Source organism: Pelophylax lessonae (genome assembly GCF_965119305.1).
Source record: "Pelophylax lessonae genome assembly, chromosome: 3".
In the NCBI taxonomy this organism is placed as follows: Eukaryota; Metazoa; Chordata; class Amphibia; order Anura; family Ranidae; genus Pelophylax; species Pelophylax lessonae.
In genome coordinates, this window is record NC_138770.1 from 679,090,291 (window position 1) to 679,116,750 (window position 26,460).

At 48.5% G+C, this 26,460-nt stretch overlaps 1 protein-coding gene across 1 annotated transcript in view; it reads left to right on the forward strand.

Moving 5' to 3' along the window:
- Positions 1-26,460, forward strand: part of LOC309549185 (ALK tyrosine kinase receptor-like) — a 1,241,121-nt gene that overhangs the window by 336,252 nt on the left and 878,409 nt on the right. The window contains exon 3 of the mRNA XM_082249296.1: positions 5,499-5,648. Coding sequence (XP_082105422.1) covers positions 5,499-5,648 — 150 coding nt within the window. The remainder of the gene's footprint in view (positions 1-5,498; positions 5,649-26,460) is intronic.

A 26,460-nucleotide genomic window follows, 5' to 3' on the forward strand; every position in this document is an offset into this window, starting at 1 on the left:
TAGAGCCAGAGGCTCTGATAGGGTGATGCAAAGGGTGGAGCCGGGGCGCAGAGTAGTGCGCCCCAAGCCCTCCCATTGTGTGACAATAGCAAATGAAAATTCGGTATTGTCACACCGATCCTCCTCCTGGCCAATCAGGAAGCGCATCCGATACGCGCTTCCTGATTGGCCGCAAGGTAAACCCCATGCCATTGGCCGAGGAGGAGGCGGGTGTGGGAGGACTGGAGGAGACGCGCCGCCGGGACTTAGGAGAACCCGCCCGCCGCTGGATGCTTGGGAGATTTCAACTTTGAGACTGTGCTCATCTACCTGGACGATATCATATTTTCCTCCGAAACAATTGAGGACCATGTCCAACATCTGGACCCAGGTTTGGTGAAGAACACTGGAAGGGAAAGAGGTAGTAAGCTGGATCCCAAGTGGGAGCACATCCCCTATTGGGTAGAGAAGCAGCCCAACTCCAGTGTACGATATGGTCTCAGAGGGTCTCAACCCCATTAAGAGGTTTCTCTGCTGCAACCTCTAGCGACCCTTCCTGTTAAGTGGCGATTGTTCCACCATGCCTGCCAAAGATAGAGAGGACCAAGACTCCATGGATGTTCCACCAGTACAAGAAGTCCCTGAAAAATGCTATCTGCCCCCTCTCTTGCTAGAACCTCCAGCTCCCATAGATTCGGAAAAATGAAGCCACAGCACAGTGCCTGTGGACAGTCCAGAAGCCTCTGCGGGCCCTGCTAATGGTCTGGATTCTTCAGAGGGGTCAACCTTGGCTGACCCTGTTGACCCACAACCTCCTAAGGTTTCAGAGTCACAGACAGAAGATGTCAACCTAAACAGTGATTACACAGAGGACAGCGAGGTTCAGCTCCCACTGTGGTCCAACCGGGCAACTGCCTGCAAAAAAAACAAACAAATTATGTTGTTTGAGATGCTGTTGCCATTGCCCTAACCATGTTTATTGCAGTTTTCATGTTGCTCTTTACTGTGTTATGATCCCGAGGACAAAATCACTCAAACAGGGGGGGGAGGGGGGAGTGTAGGCAGGTGCATTCTATTTTCTCCACTGCAGGTGGCGCTTGTCCACAGCTGCAATGCAGATGGAGGAGGAAGTTGAGGGGGAGGAGGTCAAGGAGAACCTATCCGATTGGATGCTTGCACCCCATGGGACTTTGGTGGCCATCTTAGGTCAGGCAAAGTCTATTTAAGACCCTAGCTCCCGGGTTTGGTGTGCATTCTTCGGAGTGGCAGTGTAGGGGCAGGTTACCTGTCTGTTAGGGTCAGTTTTTAGCATCAAGAAAAAGTTCTGTAGGGATAGAGAAGTGCAGGGATGCGCCACCTTTCCTGAAAGCCTCCCCATTTGGGTAGGGACCAGGTAGGCCGCATTACGCTCCTCAAAACAGACGCTTTCCGCACCTCTGAGTCTTCAATCTACTGTTTCATCACTGTTACAACTTGTGAGTGTTCCTGGCCAGGTTGCCTTCCTGCGGTGTCTGTTGTGTAGTGCTGGACTTCTGTTACCATATAGGCCCGTACACACGTACCGATGGTCGGCATACAAATGTTCTTCTTTTCTCCCCGGGATGTCGGTGTCTGTTGAAAAGTGCAAAGACAGCACAAGGACAGCACAAGAATTTTGTCTGCAGACTTCAGCTGACTGCAGAAGTGATGTCATGTAATGGTTAACTTTCCCTGTGTTTTTAATTTTCTGAGCATGCCCAGTCTTGCAAATCTGCGGTCTGTCGGCCGAATTCTGTACTGACAGGCGAACAATCGTCCGTTCTGGTGTCCGCAGACAAAAATTTTCATGTTTGCAAGAAAGACTTTTGTCCGCGGATTGTGCGCAGACATCTGTCGGAGGCACCATACTAACACGCGTACAATCGGCAGATCTTTCGTCCGCCGACGTTTGTATGCCGACGATCGGTACGTGTGTACGGGCCTTATATTCCTGTTTCTGCACTTGGACTCCATGTGTTCTCTGCTGGTCGCATCATGCTGCACCTACCCACAAACCAGCTGTGACAGTCCGGGAATTACACTCCGGATGCCTCTGCTATAACCGGCCTCATAGCCCGGTACTGCTGCTGAAGATATATAAGAAGAGCAATTCGCCACGTTATCCGGGGATGTTGCGATTAACATGGGATACGGCCCACTTAGAGCCGACACGTTCCCATTAGCTCTTCCCTGATGGGATTTCTGAACGATGAAATATAGAACACTAAAAGTAACGAATTAAAAATAGTAAAAAGATAACAAAAAATGCGTCAGCGGGGTATATGGAGGGTGGCGTTCCCACATTCTTACGAGACTCTCGGGATGACATTAGATGGCGAAGTAATAGAGACAAAAGGCTTTATATAGGATAAAAACATAATCATGTCAAGTCTGAACCGCTGATTAATTCCGGATACCTGAAAATCTGCATGGAACGTGTCACGTTAAATACCCGGCAATAAAGGGGGATGGGGGGGACGTATTTTATATATGACAAACCTTATGGTCCCAACGCTTTGTACGGATTCTTGGTAAGAATAAAAAGTTTAGTTCAGTTCTTTTTTCTTAACAACCATTATCTGGTAATGAGGAACTTTCCCCGATTGCTGAGTTAGACAATCTGCAGCCTATTATCGCTAAATTCATTAGACTGTCAATATAATTAAAGGCAAACTCGCCTGGCCTAATAGCACCCGACAGATATGAATCATTAATCGGCCTATTAATGGGCTGCTTTTTATTTAGAAATGGCCGTGATTTCAGGCACCGCTGATTGCTGATGGATATGGGGTTAAAAGCTTGCAGATATAATTGAGAAAGAGCCATTTAGAGATAATGGATTTCCAATCCCTGGTTTCTTTGTGATACGCTCAGTCCGGTGACCTTCTGATGCCCAAACGCTCTTCAACGTAAGGTTTACTAAACAAAATCTTTCGCTATAGTTCTTAACTAAATCCAAATCACTAAAATCTCAGATAAGATTTATCATGTTATTGGCATTTCAAATGTTTTAATAAAATAAATGTGTATTCTAGGAGGGCTGGACCTCTTAGGTGGACAAGCCATTAGCACTAGTGTTGAGCCAATCTGCCCAGGGTTCGATTTGAGCATTGTACAGTGATCTTCCACGGCATTCTAATGCCAAAAAGCCTAGAAAAAGGGGGACATGAGTATATGCCCCCTACCTGAACCATACCAGGACACATACCCTCCACGTGAGGAAAAGCACCTTGTCCTCATATTAATGAGAACATGGTTCTCCTGCCCACAACCCTGGCTGATGGTTGTGGGGGTCTGCAGGCAGGGGGCTTATCTGAATCTGAGAGCCACCTTTTATCATAAGGGGGCTCCCATATACCACTCTCACCCATGTTAACGAGTATATACAGTATATACTGTACATACCCATTCACAGAAAAAAAGAACACAATGGCCCTGTGCATACAACCTTCGTCCCAAGGGCGTTCAGTATGGTTAAGATCAGGGCTGTGTGTAGAACACTCGATTTCCTCCACACCGAACTGATCAAGCCATGTCTTTATGGAGCTGACTTTATACACAGGGGCACAGTCATGCTGGAAATTAAAGGGTCTTCACCAAACTGTTACCAAAAAAGTTTAGCTGATCCACACTGTATGGAGCTGGCATTGTACACAGGGGCACAGGCATGCTGAGACAGGAAAGGGTCTTCACCAAACTACTACCAAAAGGTTTGAAGAGAACAATTGTCTACAATGTCCTTTGTATGATGTTGTACTAACAGGAGCCTTCACTGAAGACACCTGGACTCAATAACCCAGAGGTGGGTTCAAAGACTTGGATGAATCTTTCACCATTAGTGGTAGAGTTCAGGACTGAGTTCAGGTGTCTCCAGTGAAGGGTCCTGTTTATACTACATCATACAAACACATTGTAGGCAATTGTTCTCTTCAAACCTTTTGGTAGTAGTTTGGTGAAGACCCTTTCCTGTCCCAGCATGACTGTACCCCTGTGTACAATGACAGTTCCGTACAATTATGGTTTGACCAGTGTGGGTCAGCTCCATAAAAGGCATAGTTTAGCCAGGGTGGGTCAGCTCAATAAAGATATGGTTTGGCCAGAGTGGGTCAGCTCCATAAAGACATGGTTTGACCAGAGTGGGTCATCTCCATAAAGGCATAGTTTGGCCAGAGTGGGTCAGCTCCATAAAGGCACAGTTTGACCAGTGTGGGTCAGCTCCATAAAGGCATAGTTTGGCCAGAGTGGGTCAGCTCTATAAAGATATGGTTTGACCAGTGTGGATCAGCTCCATAAAGACATAGTTTGACCAGAGTGGGTCAGCTCCTTAAAGACATGGTTTGACCATTGTGAGTCAGCTCCATAAAGTCATGGTTTGACCATTGTGGGTCAGCTCCATAAAGACATGGTTTGACCATTGTGGGTCAGCTCCATAAAGACATGGTTTGACCATTGTGGGTCAGCTCCATAAAGACATGGTTTGACCAGTGTGGGTCAGCTCTATAAAGATATGGTTTGACCAGAGTGGGCCAGCTCCATAAATACATAGTTTGGCCAGAGTGGATCAGCTCCATAAAGACATGGTTTGACCATTGTGGGTTAGCTCCATAAAGTCATGGTTTGACCAGTGTGGGTCAGCTCCATAAATGCATGGTTTGACCAGTGTGCATTTATGGAGCTGAGACATGGTATAAAGACTGAGGCATAAAGACATGGTTTGACCAGTGTGGGTCAGCTCTATAAAGATATGGTTTGACCAGAGTGGGCCAGCTCCATAAATACATAGTTTGGCCAGAGTGGATCAGCTCCATAAAGACATGGTTTGACCATTGTGGGTTAGCTCCATAAAAGACATGGTTTAACCAGGATGGATCAGCTCCATAAAGACATGGTTTGACCAGTGTGGGTTAGCTCCATAAAAGACATGGTTTAACCGGGATGGATCAACTCCATAAAGACATGGTTTGACCAGTGTGGGTCAGCTCCATAAAGACATGGTTTGACCAGTGTGGGTTAGCTCCATAAAAGTAATGGTTTAACCAGTGTGGATCAGCTCCATTATGACATGGGTTGACCAGTTTGGCGTGGAGGAACCTGAGTGTTCTGCACAGAACCCTGACCTCAACCCTCCTGAACACCTTTAGGATGAATTTGAACACCAAACGTGATCCAGGTCTTCTCATCCAAATTCTGTACCCGACCTCACAAATGCTGTTTTGGCTGAATTGTCACAAATTCAAATAGATTCACTTTGATTTTCAATTTTTTGCTAGGCTGCACCTTTAAGACGCTGATAAACTGGTATTCCGAACATTACAATTTAGATGAGTTTATTTATGTCCCCATGGGGAGGAATGCCAGTTTTGTTGAACTTCAGCATTCTTCTTTCTTTTTTTTTTTTAAATTGCACATTTTGTATTTCATTTTTTTTCATCTCATTGTATTAGCTGTGCACCATATGGACTCCCAACACTGAAATTGTTCTCAATATTTGTGTTTTTCAGATTTTGATTGCAATTTTGAATCTCACTGCAGTCTGGAATATTCTTCTGCCCAAAATAATAACACATGGAGAGTCACCAGCGCGGAGGACTTACAGAGACACAGGACTGGGAACGTCCCCAAAGAAGATTATTCTGAAAACTCATCAACAGGTAGGACATCCAATCTGATGAGAAGGTGACGATATACAAGGGCTGTACTGAAAATAATGCAAAAGTTGGCATCATTTTTTTTATTAACGTGGAAGTCCAATCAAATGCTTACTATACCTAAACCCGCCCCCACCTATGCTGAGGGCACTCTGGGTTGATCGTCTGTGTCCCAGCACCGGCTTCAGCATAGAAGAGGGGCATCCGACAATGGAATACCCAGGGCTTTTTTTTCAGTAGGAACACGGGGGAACGCAGTTCTGGCACCCTCTAGCATTGACTGTGTGTAATGGCAAGAGGAGCTGGGGTGTGCTGAAGAGTCTATTGATGCTGGCTGCTGGGGGATCAAATGACTTATCACCAAAAAGTTATACTTGGTTCTGTAGTTTCTATTCTGTAGTCTCTAAAAGGGGCGGTACTGGGAGGTGGGTTGGGGTGGAACCAAGGGACGTTGCTCAGAGGTGGGTAGGGGGTGGAGACAAGAAAACTCAGAAGGGGGAGTTCCTGCACCTATTCTCTGAGAAAAAAAGCCCTGGGAATACCTATAGTAAGCCCACGGGTGATGTCACTGCCCAGGCTCCGGCGATGTCTCTTCTTCACTGCCGCTGGAGAGATCATGTGACCAGACCAGAACGCCCTCAGTGTAGGTAAGTATAGACATCTTTCCTTTACAGGGTAGTTAGAACAGGCTTATAATAAAGTGGGAGCAGGATTAAGTATAGTTAGGATTTGACTGAACTTTCACTTTAACTTACATAGGCCATTCAAATTTCACGTTGGTCAATTCCTCTATAGCAGTGGTCTCCAATCTGCAGCCCGCAGCTCGAGGGGGTGGGGGGTGCGGGGTGGATGTGGCTTTTTGCTCGCATTTATCTGGCCCCTGGGGTACTTTTCCTCACTTATACAAGACACTATTCCTCTCACTGACACCAACAATGGGGCACTCTTCTTCCCCACCAATTATACCAACGATGGGACACTATTCTTCCCACTGATACCAAAAATGGGGCACTTTTCCTCCCCCTGATACCAATGATGGTGCTCTATTCCTCCCACTGACACCAATGATGGGACACTATTCCTCCCACTGACACCAATGATGGGGCACTATTCCTCCCACTAATATCAAGGATGGGGCACTATTCCTTCCATTGAAACCAACAATGGGGCACAATTCCTTCCATTGATACCAAGGATGGGGCACTTTTCTTCCCACTAGTACCAATGATGGGGCACTATTCCTCTCACTAATATCAAGGATAGAACACTATTCCTCCCAATGACACCAATAATGGGGCACTATTGATCTTTTATTGAAAAGAATCAAGCAACATATTTTATACAAAAGTAAAAAAACAGAACTATAGTACAATATTCCAACAGAAAAAAACAAAGGAATTCACATCCATGTGCAGAATATATACAATATATACATAATCCACTTCCAACATTCTTAGAAAACTATTTACATAAAGCAGCAGAGAGGGCCTAAGAGGCACAACCCATCACCTATGTATGCAGCCATTTATCAAAAACTGAACATTAAGAAAAAATCTAGGGTGATAAGAGACAGAAAGCCACACCCGGGAAAGAGACTCCTGGCAGTCAGGGAGGCTTGAAACCCCTCCACGCCTTCAGCCAAGCCCTGTGACCCCACTTGTCTCTCTCAAGCGCCCGAATCTTCCCCACCTCATGCAGAATGTCACACACCACCACCTGAACAGGAAGGATTTTACGCCGAAGGGTGACCTGACACCGTGCGTTCCATGTGTAATAACGGACTACTAAACTAACTAAAAAAAGTGTATCTAAACAAAAGCCCCCACCAGTATTGAATGCTCCGTACACCCACTCAGCATAACCCAGCCTGGAGAGGAAAGGAACACAGAGGGCCCGCCCAACCTGTTTGTATACCTCTATGTTAAAAGGGCAACGAAGCAGAAAATGGTCCATAGTCTCCTCCTCACCTGCACATTCCTCCCGAGGACAACCACGATCCATCCCACTGCGGAATTTCAAATTGCCCCGAACATAGAGCCTCCCGTGGAAGCACAACCAGGCCAGATCCCTGAATTTAAGGGGGACTCTAGCCAAATTAATCAATCTTAACCCTTCCCTCAAAATTGGGCCTGGGCAATCCCTTAAGGCCAGTGGGTCATGAAAGACTTCACTCAAGACTCGGCTCATAAGGACTTTCCTCGGAGCGGATCTGAGATCTTCAGCCGACAGTCGCCACTGCCGCAGCAACTTCAGACACGGAGCGACATAGGCTGGGAGCTGACCACGATGACCCCTGAGATTCTTCACTTGGCCACCTTCTTCCCAAAGTCGCAGAAAAGGCCTAAACCAAGATCTAAACATGCCTGCCCATCCAGGAGGTTCCACTGCAAGCATACTACCAATGTTAAACTTGAGAAATAGCAGTGAAAAGAAAAGAACGGGGTTGACCATACCTAAGCCACCCTCCCTCCTGGATAGATAGGTGACATTCCTCTTGATGGGGTTCAGTCTGTTCCCCCACAGCATCTGGAAGAACACACTATAGATCCTAGCATAGAGAGACACTGGCAAGATGCAGACAGGGCTGACATACAAGAAGATCGGTATCAGGTAAGTCTTAATCAGATCAACCCTTTCCCTCAGAGATAACTTCCATCTCTTCCAGCTGACCACCTTAGTATTGGCAACTTCCAGCCTGCCTTCCCAGTTTTTGAGGCCATAATCGCAAGGTCCAAATTCAATGCCTAATATCTTAATTTTTTCCTGGGGCACTGGAAAGGTGTCCGGGAGATCAAACCCCTCACCTTCCTTTCCCATCCAAAAAACTTCACTCTTTTCCTGATTGATCTTGGAGCCTGATGCTTCAGAGTACCGTGATGTCAGAGAGACCACCTCCTCCGCTTCATCTGTCCCAGTGACAATCACTGACACATCATCCGCATAGGCAACAACCCTCAAAGGCGGCTCACCCGGGATTCCCACTTCTACCCCACACAACATGCTGCTCTCTAGCCTCCTGATGAAGGGGTCGATTGCAAACACATAGAGCAGGGGACTCAGCGGACAACCCTGGCGCACCCCAGAACCAACCTCAAAGGACTGTCCAACCCAACCATTAACAAGAGGGAAGCTTTCTGCCCCCTTATACAAAACTTTTAACCAACCGACAAAACCACCCGGCAGACCGTACTTACTAAAGAGCAACCACAGGTACTCATGGTTGACACGATCGAAAGCCTTTGCCTGATCCAATGCCAGTAGATACTTTCCCCAGCCTGCAGCCCTGCACTGCTCCAAGGCCTCCCGGACAGCTAAAACCGCTGTGAAGGTGCTCCTACCCTGGATCGAACAGTGCTGATGGCGAGAAAGCAAAGACTCTGCTACTGCCGATAGGCGCCAGAAAAGTATCTTCGCCAGCACCTTTCTATCGACATTGAGAAGGCTGATGGGGCGCCAATTCTCAATCATCGAAGGATCTTTACCTTTTGAAAGAAGAATCACAGCTGAGTGTCTCATGGAAGGGGGAAGCACCCCCTCAGCAAGACAACTGTTAAAAATCTCTACCAAATGTGGGGCCAGAATAGACTTAAAGGCTTTGTAAAACTCAGCCGTCAGACCATCCGGTCCAGGTGACTTCTTGATGGCAAGCTGTTCAATTGCCCTCGTCACCTCTTCAACTGTGATCTCTTCTGTCAAATTCATCAAAGGGACATCTCCACCATTTAGACCTGGAATAGAGTCCAAAAAGCTTTCCATCTTGTCTCGGTCAAGCTCCTTCCTCCCAAGAAGTTCAGCATAAAAAGACCTCACGACCTCCAGGATCCCTGACCTGGACTTTGTCAAGGAACCTGTACTATCCTTAAGGCCAACGACCATCTTAACAGCTACACCCTGTTTGCAGTTCTGGTAAGGGTCAGGCGAGTGGTATTTCCCATAGTCCCGCTCCAGAACCAAAGAGGTATGCCGGTCATATTGACACTTCCTGAGGAGGATTTTCACTTCAGAGATTGCCCCAGGATCTCCTCCTCTCGAGACAAGAATATCCAGCTTCCTCCGCAAACGTTGGTAGGTCATGTATCTATTAAACTGTTTTTTATTGGCTAGGCCCCTGAAGAATCCAGCAATCCTCTTTTTGGTCAGCTCCCACCACTCAGCCTTGCTGCTACAAAAGTCCAGGATGGTCACCTGTGCCTGAAAGAATTCCTCAAAGGATTGTCTAACATGTTCTTCCTCAAGGAGAGTCGAATTTAATCTCCAGATGCCTTTGCCCCTCTGAGGGAAATCTGAAGCATTCAAGACCACAGATAGCATACAGTGATCAGAGAACTCCACCGCCTGCACCACTGGGGGTGAGAAAGCAGAGGCCTCCTTCAAAAAAAACCTATCTATCCTACTCTGACTATTACCTCGATGAAAGGTGAACCCTGTGTCATCCGGGAGGTGCTTAATGTGCACATCCACAAGACCAGCATCCCTAACCATACTATTTAAAAAAACGCTATCATATCCCAGCCGGTCATTGAAGTCCTTCCTGTCCTTGGGCCTAGTCACAGTATTAAAGTCACCTCCAAAAACCACTTGCCGGGATGTAAAAAGAAATGGCTTGATCCTTGTAAAAAGGCATTTCCTGTCCCACTTTGTGTGCGGCCCATAGATATTAATTAGGCGCAGGTCCTGCCCTCCCACAAGAACGTCTAAGACCATACATCTCCCAATCTCCACCTCAATAACCCGCCGGACAGTTACCATGCCGGTTTTAAACAACACCGCCACCCCGCCGTAAGGCTCGGCCGCAAGAGACCAGTAAGATGGACCATACCTCCACTCTCTCTTGGCCATATGAATATCTGCCAAGGAGGTGAGCCTAGTCTCCTGCAAAAATAAAATTTCAGCATCTAATTGGCTGAACAAAAAGAAGGCCATAGAACGAGCTCTTACCGACTTAATGCTGGCGACATTTATTGTCACCACTTTTAACGGAGGGGGAACCGCCATTTGGGTTATTGGGTGGATTGCTTCTTAGCTCCCCTCTGCTGCTCATCACCAGAAGCCTCTCTCTTTCTTGAAGCCTCCTCCAACTCCATTTCAATTTCTGAATTCTGCTCAGAAGAATCCCCAGATGAGGAGATATCCCAAGCAGAAGCCCTAGAACGGTTGGAGACAGTCACTGAGGCATCCTGTCCCTGTTCCGTCCTCACCGTCTGTCTCTTCCGCCTCACAACCTTCCTTCTCTTCTCCAGGTACTGAAGGTCAGATTCAGAGATGCTTTCATCTCTTGTTTTCTTCTTCTTCTTTGAAGTCTTCACAGAAGACTTCTTTACAGAGGAAGCCGCAGCAGCACCCTTTTTGGTACCCTCTACCACTCCTGGTGGGTGGGGGGCTTCTTTAAGGTCACACTTAGGAAGGGAAGACTGATCGGGAATAACTGACTCAGGGGGCACAGACTTGGCAGATTCTGACACAAGAGGAGCCGGTACAGTAGGCTGGGGGGACACAGGGACAGACACAGAAGGAAAACTTACAGATACAGGAGGGGTGGGCACAGGGACTAGGGAGGGATCCTGCACAAGACCAGGGGGGTCAGTCACCGCAGAGGAGGGTGGTACAACAGGGGCCTCATCCTCCATCCTGTCCAGCCTTAACAGATCATCTATCACCTCTCTATCCATATTATGCCAGGCTTCAGGACATCGGCTGTAGGGGTGGCCAAGGCGCAGGCACAGGTTGCACCTTATCGCCTGGGTGCAGTCCCTGGCCACATGACCCTGCCCCCGACACACTGAACAGATCAGAGCTGAACAAGAGGAGCTAAAATGCCCCTTTTCTCCACAGCGGTGACACAGTTTTGGCTGACCGGGATAAAAAATGGTCATCCTATCCCTCCCTATAAAGGCAGAGGAGGGCAGGTGACGGACAACATTCCCATCCCTAGCCAACCTGACCGTTACCGACCAACCCCCGGTCCAGATGCCACGCTCATCATGAATTTTATCCGGCCTGGTCAAAACATCCCCATAATTTCTCAACCAGACCTCTAAGTCCCGAGCAGGAACACTCTCATTTGTAAGGACAATAGTAATTTTCTTCACTGTTGACCTTTGGGAAACTGCCACTGGCACCAGACCTTCCCATTCGGGTCTTGACCTGCACCGAGCCATATATCGTTCCCAGAACAAGTCAAGACCCTCTGGTCTGGTGAAACTAACTGTGTATTCCCGGCTTCCAGCCACATGTATCAGGGCATATAGGTCATTAGCCCCAAAACCCATATCTAAGATCAGGTCCACCACCATACGCCTTGCTAGAGGGACTGCACCACCTTCCCATTTAAGGAGGACTACGTTCCGCCTTGGACCCCCAGCAGAAGCCATAGATCCAATACCAGATCCAATGGTGCTCATAGTGGCAGCCCGCGAGGGAAAACCCTGATTAGAAGCAGAGCTCCTCCTTGATTGTAACCCTGGCTTGGTGATATTGCCAGGAGCACAGCTTACCACCTGTGCAAATGTAGGCTTATTAGGGCCAAGACCCCACACTGATGTCACATTATCAGGTACACTACTATTATTATTTTTACCAGCTTGGCCTAAACAAGCAGCATTATCAGTTCCACATATAATGGTGGGATCCACCATGCCTGCAATGTTATTAGGGATAACTGTTTCTGATGCAGTACCAGATGTTTCCTGCTGCTGCGCTGTAGAGTCCTGTTCAACAGTGACTGAAATAGTTTTAAGCTCAGCAGAAGGGGGGTTAATCGGCTCTTCTGGGTTTTGTGGTTCTTCAGCAGAAATGTCATTTTTTAAACACAACTTTTCCTGTTTAGAGACATCAGCAGCAGGCACAACATTGCTGAGCATAGGGGAATCACCCGGAGTGTCATTAGGAAACCCATCATTAGGCAAGGTGCTAAAAGGCACAAAAACTGTTTTATCTGTAAGCTGGGGCTTTATATACTTTACTTTATCAGGCACACTCTCAGGTAAGTCCTCCACATCACCAAACACCAGCTGATCTTCCTGCATTGGAGACTCCATTACCTGTATAACTTTCAACATGCCTCCTGAGCCCTGAGATGGCAATGGGCTGCTTACCTCACCTTGAGGGGGAAGGGGGTCAGAACCGGGGGTCTCCTCCTCCACCTCCATCTTTGCAAACCTCCGTTCATTGCAAAACTTCTCCCTGAAGGGACCATCCCTGCCTTCCATCATGGCCACAATAGTTTCTTGATGATCCACACGGACTTTCGCTAATTGGACCTCTGAATCCATTGATCCACGGTTCTTGCTGAACAAGCCTTCACGCTGCTTTCTCAGGCGCTTTAAATCCGCTCTAAGCTTGTAGAGCTTGTCTCTCTCCTTATTGAGGACTTTGATCCCGGCCACCACTCGCTCCCGAATGGATCCAGCATCTTCATCCTCACCAGGTGCAGAGAGATCACCAACCACGGGCTGCACAGGAGCAGGGGTGCCATCCATCCGCCCAGGGGATGTCTGAGAGCCTCCAGCAGGAGAGGCCCTGCTGGCCTCCATGGCTTCCCCAGAAGGGGGCCAGGAGAGCTGGGAGGGATTTCACCTCACACCCTCTTACACAGATCACCTGCAGCAGCAACAGACACACAGCCAGAGAACCTTCCAGCAGCCACACCCGAAGCTGAATGATGAGACACTATTCCTTCCACTGATACCAACGATGGGGCACTATTGATCTTTTATTGAAAAGAATCAAGCAACATATTTTATACAAAAGTAAAAAACAGAACTATAGTACAATATTCCAACAAAAAAAACAAAGGAATTCACATCCATGTGCAGAATATATACAATATATACATAATCCACTTCCAACATTCTTAGAAAACTATTTACATAAAGCAGCAGAGAGGGCCTAAGAGGCACAACCCATCACCTATGTATGCAGCCATTTATCAAAAACTGAGCATTAAGAAAAAATCTAGGGTGATAAGAGACAGAAAGCCACACCCGGGAAAGAGACTCCTGGCAGTCAGGGAGGCTTGAAACCCCTCCACGCCTTCAGCCAAGCCCTCTGACCCCACTTGTCTCTCTCAAGCGCCCGAATCTTCCCCACCTCATGCAGAATGTCACACACCACCACCTGAACAGGAAGGATTTTACGCCGAAGGGTGACCTGACACCGTGCGTTCCATGTGTAATAACGGACTACTAAACTAACTAAAAAAAGTGTATCCAAACAAAAGCCCCCACCAGTATTGAATGCTCCGTACACCCACTCAGCATAACCCAGCCTGGAGAGGAAAGGAACACCGAGGGCCCGCCCAACCTGTTTGTATACCTCTATGTTAAAAGGGCAACGAAGCAGAAAATGGTCCATAGTCTCCTCCTCACCTGCACATTCCTCCCGAGGACAACCACGATCCATCCCACTGCGGAATTTCAAATTGCTCCGAACATAGAGCCTCCCGTGGAAGCACAACCAGGCCAGATCCCTGAATTTAAGGGGGACTCTAGCCAAATTAATCAATCTTAACCCTTCCCTCAAAATTGGGCCTGGGCAATCCCTTAAGGCCAGTGGGTCATGAAAGACTTCACTCAAGACTCGGCTCATAAGGACTTTCCTCGGAGCGGATCTGAGATCTTCAGCCGACAGTCGCCACTGCCGCAGCAACTTCAGACACGGAGCGACATAGGCTGGGAGCTGACCACGATGACCCCTGAGATTCTTCACTTGGCCACCTTCTTCCCAAAGTCGCAGAAAAGGCCTAAACCAAGATCTAAACATGCCTGCCCATCCAGGAGGTTCCACTGCAAGCATACTACCAATGTTAAACTTGAGAAATAGCAGTGAAAAGAAAAGAACGGGGTTGATCATACCTAAGCCACCCTCCCTCCTGGATAGATAGGTGACATTCCTCTTGATGGGGTTCAGTCTGTTCCCCCACAGCATCTGGAAGAACACACTATAGATCCTAGCATAGAGAGACACTGGCAAGATGCAGACAGGGCTGACATACAAGAAGATCGGTATCAGGTAAGTCTTAATCAGATCAACCCTTTCCCTCAGAGATAACTTCCATCTCTTCCAGCTGACCACCTTAGTATTGGCAACTTCCAGCCTGCCCTCCCAGTTTTTGAGGCCATAATCGCCAGGTCCAAATTCAATGCCTAATATCTTAATTTTTTCCTGGGGCACTGGAAAAGTGTCCGGGAGATCAAACCCCTCACCTTCCTTTCCCATCCAAAAAACTTCACTCTTTTCCTGATTGATCTTGGAGCCTGATGCTTCAGAGTACCGTGATGTCAGAGAGACCACCTCCTCCGCTTCATCTGTCCCAGTGACAATCACTGACACATCATCCGCATAGGCAACAACCCTCAAAGGCGGCTCACCCGGGATTCCCACTGGTACCCCACACAACATGCTGCTCTCTAGCCTCCTGATGAAGGGGTCGATTGCAAACACATAGAGCAGGGGACTCAGCGGACAACCCTGGCGCACCCCAGAACCAACCTCAAAGGACTGTCCAACCCAACCATTAACAAGAGGGAAGCTTTCTGCCCCCTTATACAAAACTTTTAACCAATCGACAAAACCACCCGGCAGACCGTACTTACTAAAGAGCAACCACAGGTACTCATGGTTGACACGATCGAAAGCCTTTGCCTGATCCAATGCCAGTAGATACTTTCCCCAGCCTGCAGCCCTGCACTGCTCCAAGGCCTCCCGGACAGCTAAAACCGCTGTGAAGGTGCTCCTACCCTGGATCGAACAGTGCTGATGGCGAGAAAGCAAAGACTCTGCTACTGCCGATAGGCGCCAGAAAAGTATCTTCGCCAGCACCTTTCTATCGACATTGAGAAGGCTGATGGGGCGCCAATTCTCAATCATCGAAGGATCTTTACCTTTTGAAAGAAGAATCACAGCTGAGTGTCTCATGGAAGGGGGAAGCACCCCCTCAGCAAGACAACTGTTAAAAATCTCTACCAAATGTGGGGCCAGAATAGACTTAAAGGCTTTGTAAAACTCAGCCGTCAGACCATCCGGTCCAGGTGACTTCTTGATGGCAAGCTGTTCAATTGCCCTCGTCACCTCTTCAACTGTGATCTCTTCTGTCAAATTCATCAAAGGGACATCTCCACCATTTAGACCTGGAATAGAGTCCAAAAAGCTTTCCATCTTGTCTCGGTCAAGCTCCTTCCTCCCAAGAAGTTCAGCATAAAAAGACCTCACGACCTCCAGGATCCCTGACCTGGACTTTGTCAAGGAACCTGTACTATCCTTAAGGCCAACGACCATCTTAACAGCTACACCCTGTTTGCAGTTCTGGTAAGGGTCAGGCGAGTGGTATTTCCCATAGTCCCGCTCCAGAACCAAAGAGGTATGCCGGTCATATTGACACTTCCTGAGGAGGATTTTCACTTCAGAGATTGCCCCAGGATCTCCTCCTCTCGAGACAAGAATATCCAGCTTCCTCCGCAAACGTTGGTAGGTCATGTATCTATTAAACTGTTTTTTATTGGCTAGGCCCCTGAAGAATCCAGCAATCCTCTTTTTGGTCAGCTCCCACCACTCAGCCTTGCTGCTACAAAAGTCCAGGATGGTCACCTGTGCCTGAAAGAATTCCTCAAAGGATTGTCTAACATGTTCTTCCTCAAGGAGAGTCGAATTTAATCTCCAGATGCCTTTGCCCCTCTGAGGGAAATCTGAAGCATTCAAGACCACAGATAGCATACAGTGATCAGAGAACTCCACCGCCTGCACCACTGGGGGTGAGAAAGCAGAGGCCTCCTTCAAAAAAAACCTATCTATCCTACTCTGACTATTACCTCGATGAAAGGTGAACCCTGTGTCATCCGGGAGGTGCTTAATGTGCACATCCACAAGACCAGCATCCCTAACCATACTATTTAAAAAAACGCTATCATATCCCAGCCGGTCATTGAAGTCCTTCCTGTCCTTGGGCCTAGTCACAGTATTAAAGTCACCTCCAAAAACCACTTGCCGGGATGTAAAAAGAAATGGCTTGATCCTTGTAAAAAGGCATTTCCTGTCCCACTTTGTGTGCGGCCCATAGATATTAATTAGGCGCAGGTCCTGCCCTCCCACAAGAACGTCTAAGACCATACATCTCCCAATCTCCACCTCAATAACCCGCCGGACAGTTACCATGCCGGTTTTAAACAACACCGCCACCCCGCCGTAAGGCTCGGCCGCAAGAGACCAGTAAGATGGACCATACCTCCACTCTCTCTTGGCCATATGAATATCTGCCAAGGAGGTGAGCCTAGTCTCCTGCAAAAATAAAATTTCAGCATCTAATTGGCTGAACAAAAATATGGCCATAGAACGAGCTCTTACCGACTTAATGCTGGCGACATTTATTGTCACCACTTTTAACGGAGGGGGAACCGCCATTTGGGTTATTGGGTGGATTGCTTCTTAGCTCCCCTCTGCTGCTCATCACCAGAAGCCTCTCTCTTTCTTGAAGCCTCCTCCAACTCCATTTCAATTTCTGAATTCTGCTCAGAAGAATCCCCAGATGAGGAGATATCCCAAGCAGAAGCCCTAGAACGGTTGGAGACAGTCACTGAGGCATCCTGTCCCTGTTCCGTCCTCACCGTCTGTCTCTTCCGCCTCACAACCTTCCTTCTCTCCTCCAGGTACTGAAGGTCAGATTCAGAGATGCTTTCATCTCTTGTTTTCTTCTTCTTCTTTGAAGTCTTCACAGAAGACTTCTTTACAGAGGAAGCCGCAGCAGCACCCTTTTTGGTACCCTCTACCACTCCTGGTGGGTGGGGGGCTTCTTTAAGGTCACACTTAGGAAGGGAAGACTGATCGGGAATAACTGACTCAGGGGGCACAGACTTGGCAGATTCTGACACAAGAGGAGCCGGTACAGTAGGCTGGGGGGACACAGGGACAGACACAGAAGGAAAACTTACAGATACAGGAGGGGTGGGCACAGGGACTAGGGAGGGATCCTGCACAAGACCAGGGGGGTCAGTCACCGCAGAGGAGGGTGGTACAACAGGGGCCTCATCCTCCATCCTGTCCAGCCTTAACAGATCATCTATCACCTCTCTATCCATATTATGCCAGGCTTCAGGACATCGGCTGTAGGGGTGGCCAAGGCGCAGGCACAGGTTGCACCTTATCGCCTGGGTGCAGTCCCTGGCCACATGACCCTGCCCCCGACACACTGAACAGATCAGAGCTGAACAAGAGGAGCTAAAATGCCCCTTTTCTCCACAGCGGTGACACAGTTTTGGCTGACCGGGATAAAAAATGGTCATCCTATCCCTCCCTATAAAGGCAGAGGAGGGCAGGTGACGGACAACATTCCCATCCCTAGCCAACCTGACCGTTACCGACCAACCCCCGGTCCAGATGCCACGCTCATCATGAATTTTATCCGGCCTGGTCAAAACATCCCCATAATTTCTCAACCAGACCTCTAAGTCCCGAGCAGGAACACTCTCATTTGTAAGGACAATAGTAATTTTCTTCACTGTTGACCTTTGGGAAACTGCCACTGGCACCAGACCTTCCCATTCGGGTCTTGACCTGCACCGAGCCATATATCGTTCCCAGAACAAGTCAAGACCCTCTGGTCTGGTGAAACTAACTGTGTATTCCCGGCTTCCAGCCACATGTATCAGGGCATATAGGTCATTAGCCCCAAAACCCATATCTAAGATCAGGTCCACCACCATACGCCTTGCTAGAGGGACTGCACCACCTTCCCATTTAAGGAGGACTACGTTCTGCCTTGGACCCCCAGCAGAAGCCATAGATCCAATACCAGATCCAATGGTGCTCATAGTGGCAGCCCGCGAGGGAAAACCCTGATTAGAAGCAGAGCTCCTCCTTGATTGTAACCCTGGCTTGGTGATATTGCCAGGAGCACAGCTTACCACCTGTGCAAATGTAGGCTTATTAGGGCCAAGACCCCACACTGATGTCACATTATCAGGTACACTACTATTATTATTTTTACCAGCTTGGCCTAAACAAGCAGCATTATCAGTTCCACATATAATGGTGGGATCCACCATGCCTGCAATGTTATTAGGGATAACTGTTTCTGATGCAGTACCAGATGTTTCCTGCTGCTGCGCTGTAGAGTCCTGTTCAACAGTGACTGAAATAGTTTTAAGCTCAGCAGAAGGGGGGTTAATCGGCTCTTCTGGGTTTTGTGGTTCTTCAGCAGAAATGTCATTTTTTAAACACAACTTTTCCTGTTTAGAGACATCAGCAGCAGGCACAACATTGCTGAGCATAGGGGAATCACCCGGAGTGTCATTAGGAAACCCATCATTAGGCAAGGTGCTAAAAGGCACAAAAACTGTTTTATCTGTAAGCTGGGGCTTTATATACTTTACTTTATCAGGCACACTCTCAGGTAAGTCCTCCACATCACCAAACACCAGCTGATCTTCCTGCATTGGAGACTCCATTACCTGTATAACTTTCAACATGCCTCCTGAGCCCTGAGATGGCAATGGGCTGCTTACCTCACCTTGAGGGGGAAGGGGGTCAGAACTGGGGGTCTCCTCCTCCACCTCCATCTTTGCAAACCTCCGTTCATTGCAAAACTTCTCCCTGAAGGGACCATCCCTGCCTTCCATCATGGCCACGATAGTTTCTTGATGATCCACACGGACTTTCGCTAATTGGACCTCTGAATCCATTGATCCACGGTTCTTGCTGAACAAGCCTTCACGCTGCTTTCTCAGGCGCTTTAAATCCGCTCTAAGCTTGTAGAGCTTGTCTCTCTCCTTATTGAGGACTTTGATCCCGGCCACCACTCGCTCCCGAATGGATCCAGCATCTTCATCCTCACCAGGTGCAGAGAGATCACCAACCACGGGCTGCACAGGAGCAGGGGTGCCATCCATCCGCCCAGGGGATGTCTGAGAGCCTCCAGCAGGAGAGGCCCTGCTGGCCTCCATGGCTTCCCCAGAAGGGGGCCAGGAGAGCTGGGAGGGATTTCACCTCACACCCTCTTACACAGATCACCTGCAGCAGCAACAGACACACAGCCAGAGAACCTTCCAGCAGCCACACCCGAAGCTGAATGATGAGACACTATTCCTTCCACTGATACCAACGATGGGGCACTATTCCTCCCACTGACACCAATGATGGAACACTATTCCTCCCACTGACACCAATGATGGGACACTATTCCTCCCACTGACACCAATGATGGGGCACTATTCCTCTCACTGACACCAATAATGGGGCACTATTCCTCCCACTGACACCAATGATGGGGCACTATTGATCTTTTATTGAAAATAATCAAGCAACATATTTTATACAAAAGTAAAAAACATAACTATAGTACAATATTCCAACAGAAAACAAAGGAATACACATCCATGTGCAGAATATATACAATATATACATAATCCACTTCCAACATTTTTAGAAAACTATTTACATAAAGCAGCAGAGAGGGCCTAAGAGGCACAACCCATCACCTATGTATGCAGCCATTTATCAAAAACTGAGCATTAAGAAAAAATCTAGGGTGATAAGAGACAGAAAGCCACACCCAGGACAGAGACTCCTGGCAGTCAGGGAGGCTTGAAACCCCTCCACGCCTTCAACCAAGCCCTCTGACCCCACTTGTCTCTCTCAAGCGCCCGAATCTTCCCCACCTCATGCAGAATGTCACACACCACCACCTGAACAGGAAGGATTTTACGCCGAAGGGTGACCTGAACCGTGCGTTCCAGGTGTAATAACGGACTACTAAGCTAACTAAAAAAAGTGTATCCAAACAAAAGCCCCCACCAGTATTGAATGCTCCATACACCCACTCAGCATAACCCAGCCTGGAGAGGAAAGGAACACCGAGGGCCCGCCCCACCTGTTTGTATACCTCTATGTTAAAAGGGCAACGAAGCAGAAAATGGTCCATAGTCTCCTCCTCACCTGAACATTCCTCTCGAGGACAACCACGATCCATCCCACTGCGGAATTTCAAATTGCCCCGAACATAGAGCCTCCCGTGGAAGCACAACCAGGCCAGATCCCTGAATTTAAGGGGGACTCTAGCCAAATTAATCAATCTTAACCCTTCCCTCAAAATTGGGCCTGGGCAATCCCTTAAGGCCAGTGGGTCATGAAAGACTTCGCTCAAGACTCGGCTCATAAGGACTTTCCTCGGAGCGGATCTGAGATCTTCAGCCGACAGTCGCCACTGCCGCAGCAACTTCAGACATGGAGCGACATAGGCTGGGAGCTGACCACGATGACCCCTGAGATTCTTCACTTGGCCACCTTCTTCCCAAAGTCGCAGAAAAGGCCTAAACCAAGATCTAAACATGCCTGCCCATCCAGGAGGTTCCACTGCAAGCATACTACCAATGTTAAACTTGAGAAATAGCAGTGAAAAGAAAAGAACGGGGTTGACCATACCTAAGCCACCCTCCCTCCTGGATAGATAGGTGACATTCCTCTTGATGGGGTTCAGTCTGTTCCCCCATAGCATCTGGAAGAACACACTATAGATCCTAGCATAGAGTGACACTGGCAAGATGCAGACAGGGCTGACATACAAGAAGATCGGTATCAGGTAAGTCTTAATCAGATCAACCCTTTCCCTCAGAGATAACTTCCATCTCTTCCAGCTGACCACCTTAGTATTGGCAACTTCCAGCCTGCCTTCCCAGTTTTTAAGGCCATAATCGCCAGGTCCGAATTCAATGCCTAATATCTTAATTTTTTCCTGGGGCACTGGAAAGGTGTCCGGGAGATCAAACCCCTCACCTTCCTTTCCCATCCAAAAAACTTCACTCTTTTCCTGATTGATCTTGGAGCCTGATGCTTCAGAGTACCGTGATATCAGAGAGACCACCTCCTCTGCTTCATCTGTCCCAGTGACAATCACTGACACATCATCCGCATAGGCAACAACCCTCAAAGGCGGCTCACCCGGGATTCCCACTGGTACCCCACACAACATGCTGCTCTCTAGCCTCCTGATGAAGGGGTCGATTGCAAACACATAGAGCAGGGGACTCAGGGGACAACCCTGGCACACCCCAGAACCAACCTCAAAGGACTGTCCAACCCAACCATTAACAAGAGGGAAGCTTTCTGCCCCCTTATACAAGACTTTTAGCCAATCGACAAAACCACCCGGCAGACCGTACTTACTAAAGAGCAACCACAGGTACTCATGGTTGACACGATCGAAAGCCTTTGCCTGATCCAATGCCAGTAAATACTTTCCCCAGCCTGCAGCCCTGCACTGCTCCAAGGCCTCCCGGACAGCTAAAACCGCTGTGAAGGTGCTCCTACCCTGGATCGAACAGTGCTGATGGCGAGAAAGCAAAGACTCTGCTACTCCTGATAGGCGCCAGAAAAGTATCTTCGCCAGCACCTTTCTATCGACATTGAGAAGGCTGATGGGGCGCCAATTCTCAATCATCGAAGGGTCTTTACCTTTTGAAAGAAGAATCACAGCTGAGTGTCTCATGGAAGGGGGAAGCACCCCCTCAGCAAGACAACTGTTAAAAATCTCTACCAAATGTGGGGCCAGAATAGACTTAAAGGCTTTGTAAAACTCAGCCGTCAGACCATCCGGTCCAGGTGACTTCTTGATGGCAAGCTGTTCAATTGCCCTCGTCACCTCTTCAACTGTGATCTCTTCTGTCAAATTCATCAAAGGGACATCTCCACCATTTAGACCTGGAGTAGAGTCCAAAAAGCTTTCCATCTTGTCTCGGTCAAGCTCTTTCCTCCCAATAAGTTCAGCATAAAAAGACCTCACGACCTCCAGGATCCCTGACCTGGACTTTGTCAAGGAACCTGTACTATCCTTAAGGCCAACGACCATCTTAACAGCTACACCCTGTTTGCAGTTCTGGTAAGGGTCAGGCGAGTGGTATTTCCCATAGTCCCGCTCCAGAACCAAAGAGGTATGCCGATCATATTGACACTTCCTGAGGAGGATTTTCACTTCAGAGATTGCCCCAGGATCTCCTCCTCTCGAGACAAGAATATCCAGCTTCCTCCGCAAACGTTGGTAGGTCATGTATCTATTAAACTGTTTTTTATTGGCTAGGCCCCTGAAGAATCCAGCAATCCTCTTTTTGGTCAGCTCCCACCACTCAGCCTTGCTGCTACAAAAGTCCAGGATGGTCACCTGTGCCTGAAAGAATTCCTCAAAGGATTGTCTAACATGTTCTTCCTCAAGGAGAGTCGAATTCAATCTCCAGATGCCTTTGCCCCTCTGAGGGAAGTCTGAAGCATTCAAGACCACAGATAGCATACAGTGATCAGAGAACTCCACTGCCTGCACCACTGGGGGTGAGAAAGCAGAGGCCTCCTTCAAAAAAAACCTATCTATCCTACTCTGACTATTACCTCGATGAAAGGTGAACCCTGTGTCATCCGGAAGGTGCTTAATGTGCACATCCACAAGACCAGCATGCCTAACCATACTATTTAAAAAAACGCTATCATATCCCAGCCTGTCATTGAAGTCCTTCCTGTCCTTGGGCCTAGTCACAGTATTAAAGTCACCTCCAAAAACCACTTGCCGGGATGTAAAAAGAAATGGCTTGATCCTTGTAAAAAGGCATTTCCTGTCCCACTTTGTGTGCGGCCCATAAATATTAATTAGGCGCAGGTCCTGCCCTCCCACAAGGACGTCTAAGACCATACATCTCCCAATCTCCACCTCAATAACCCGCCGGACAGTTACCATGCCGGTTTTAAACAACACCGCCACCCCGCTGTAAGGCTTGGCCGCAAGAGACCAGTAAGATGGACCATACCTCCACTCTCTCTTGGCCATATGAATATCTGCCAAGGAGGTGAGCCTAGTCTCCTGCAAAAATAAAATTTCAGCATCTAATTGGCTGAACAAAAAGAAGGCCATAGAACGAGCTCTTACCGACTTAATACTGGCGACATTTATTGTCACCACTTTTAACGGAGGGGGAACCGCCATTTGGGTTATTGGGTGGATTGCTTCTTAGCTCCCCTCTGCTGCTCATCACCAGAAGCCTCTCTTTTTCTTGAGGCCTCCTCCAACTCCATTTCTGAGTCTGAATTTTGTTCAGAGGAAGCTCCAGATGAGGAAATATCCCAAGCGGAAGCCCTAGAACGGTTGGGGACAGACACTGGGGCTTCCTGTCTCTGTTCCGTCCTCACCGCCTGTCTCTTCCGCCTCACAACCCTCCTTCTCTCCTCCAGGTACTGCAGGTCAGACTCCGAGATGTTTTCATCTCTTGTTTTTTTCTTCAAAGTCTTCGCAGAAGACTTCTTTACAGAAGAAGCAGTAGCACCCTTTTTGGCACATGCCACCGCTCCAGGTGGGGGGGGACCTTCCCTTAAGTCAGACCTAGGAGACTCATGGGGCAAGACTGACTCGGGGGGCACAGACTTAGAAGGTTCTGACACAAGAGGAGCGGGTACAGTAGGCTGGGGGGACACAGAGACAGCCACAGAAGGAATACCTACAGACACAGGAGGGTTGGCCACAGAAACTGGGGAGGGATCCTGAACAGGACCTGGGGGGTCAGTCACCGCAGAGGAGGATGGTACACCAGGGGCCTCATCCTCCATCCTGTCCAGCCTCAACAGCTCATCTACTACCTCCTTCTCCATATTGTGCCAGGCCTCCGGACATCGGCTGTAGGGGTGGCCAAGGCGCAAGCACAGGTTGCACCTTATCGCCTGGGTGCAGTCCTTGGCCACATGACCCTGTCCCCGACATACCGAACATATTAAGGCTGAACAGGAGGAGCTAAAATGCCCCTTTTCTCCACAGCGGTGACACAGCTTTGGCTGACCAGGATAAAAAACAGTCATCCTATCCCTCCCTATGAAAGCCGAGGAGGGCAGGTGACGGACAACATTCCCATCCCTGGCCAACCTGACCGTTACTGACCAACCCCCAGTCCAGATGCCACGTTCATCAAGGATTTTATTTGGCGTTGTCAAAACCTCACCATAGTTCCTTAACCAGACCTCCAAGTCCCGAGCAGGAACACTCTCGTTAGTGAGGATGATGGTTATTTTTTTAACCGTTGATCTTTGTGAAACAGCAACTGGTGCCAGATCTTCCCATTCGGGTCTTGACCTGCACCGAGCCTCATATCGTTCCCAGAACAGGTCAAGACCCTCTGGCCTGGTGAAGCTGATTGTGTACTCCCGGCTCCCAGCTACATGTATTAGGGCATAAAGGTCATTCGCCCCAAAGCCCATCTCCAAAATCATATCCACCACCACACGCCGTGCTGGAGAGACTGCACCACCTTCCCATTTAAGAATGACTACATTACGCCTTGGACCCCCAGCAGAAGCCAGAGACCCAAGACCGGAACCAGTGGTGCTCAAAGTGGCAGTCTGTGGTGTAAATCTCTGCCTGGAAGCAGGGTTCCTCATTGGCTGCAGCCCTGGCTTAATAATATTACCAGGTGCAGAGCGTACCACCTGAGCAAAAGAGGGCTTATCAGGGCCAAGACCCCACACTGATGTGACTTTAGCCGGTACATTATTATTATTATCCTTATTATTAATTGCTTGTACTGAGCCAGCAGGATTGTCCATTGCACACATATTGGCAGCACTATTCAGAACACCTGAAATAGAAGAATCGTTAGAAGAATCGTTACAATCACCATTCATTATCACAGTGTCTGCTGTAGTACCACAGGTGGCCTGATGCTGCAGTGTAGAGTCCTGAACAACAGCTGTGACTGGACAAACAGCCTTGGGCTCAGCAAAAGGGGGGTTAATGGGTTGTTCAGGCTCTTGTAGTTCCTTTGCTGCAATGTCATTTTTTAAACGCAGTTTTTCCTGCAAGGAAACATCAGCAGCTGAAATATTGCTGGATACAAAATTACCAGCCTGGGTGTCATTGGGCAAAACATCAGTATTAGCCAAGGTGTTAAATGGCACAAAAATAGTTTTATCAGTCACTTGTGACTTGCTAGGTTTTACCTTATCAGGCACATTATCAGGTAAGTTCTCCTCACCAAACACCAGCTGATCCGCCCGTAATGGAGACTCCACTGCCTGGATCACTTTAAGCATGCCTCCTGAGCCCTGAGAAGGCAACGGGCTGCTCACCTCACCTTGGGGGGGCAGGGGGTCAGAACTTGGGGTCCCCTCCTCCACCTCCATCTTTGCCATCCTTGCAAATCTGCGGTCATTGCAGAACTTTTCTTTAAAGGGCCCCTCTTTACCTTCCATTATGGCCACAATGGTTTCCTGGTGTTGAACCCGGACCTTTGCCAACTGGATTTCCGAATCCATAGATCCACGGCTGCGGCTGTGCAAACCTTCACGTTGCTTTCGCAGGCGTTTCAACTCTGCTCTCAGTTTGTAGAGCTGGTCTCTCTCCCTATTCAGGACCTTGATCCCGGCCACCACTCGCTCCCGAATGGACTCGGTATCCTCATCCTCACCAGGGGCAGAGAGATCTCCAGCCATGGCTTGTCCAGGAGCAGGTATGTCATCCATCAGCCCAGGGGATGGTTCAGAGCTTCCAGCAGGAGAGGCCCTGCTGGCCTGCGTGGCTTCCCCAGATAGGGGCCAGCAGGGCTGGGAGAGATTTTACCGAACTCCCCTCTCACAGAAATCACCTGGAGCAGACACACAGCCAGAGAACCTTCCTGCAGCCACACCCGAAGCTGAATGATGGGAAACTACTCCTCCCACTGACACCAATGATGGGGCACTATTCCTCCCACTGACACCAATGAATGGGCACTATTCCTCTCACTGACACCAATGATGGGGCACTATTCCTCTCACTGACACCAATGATAGGGCACTATTTCTCCCACTGACACCAATGATGGGGCAC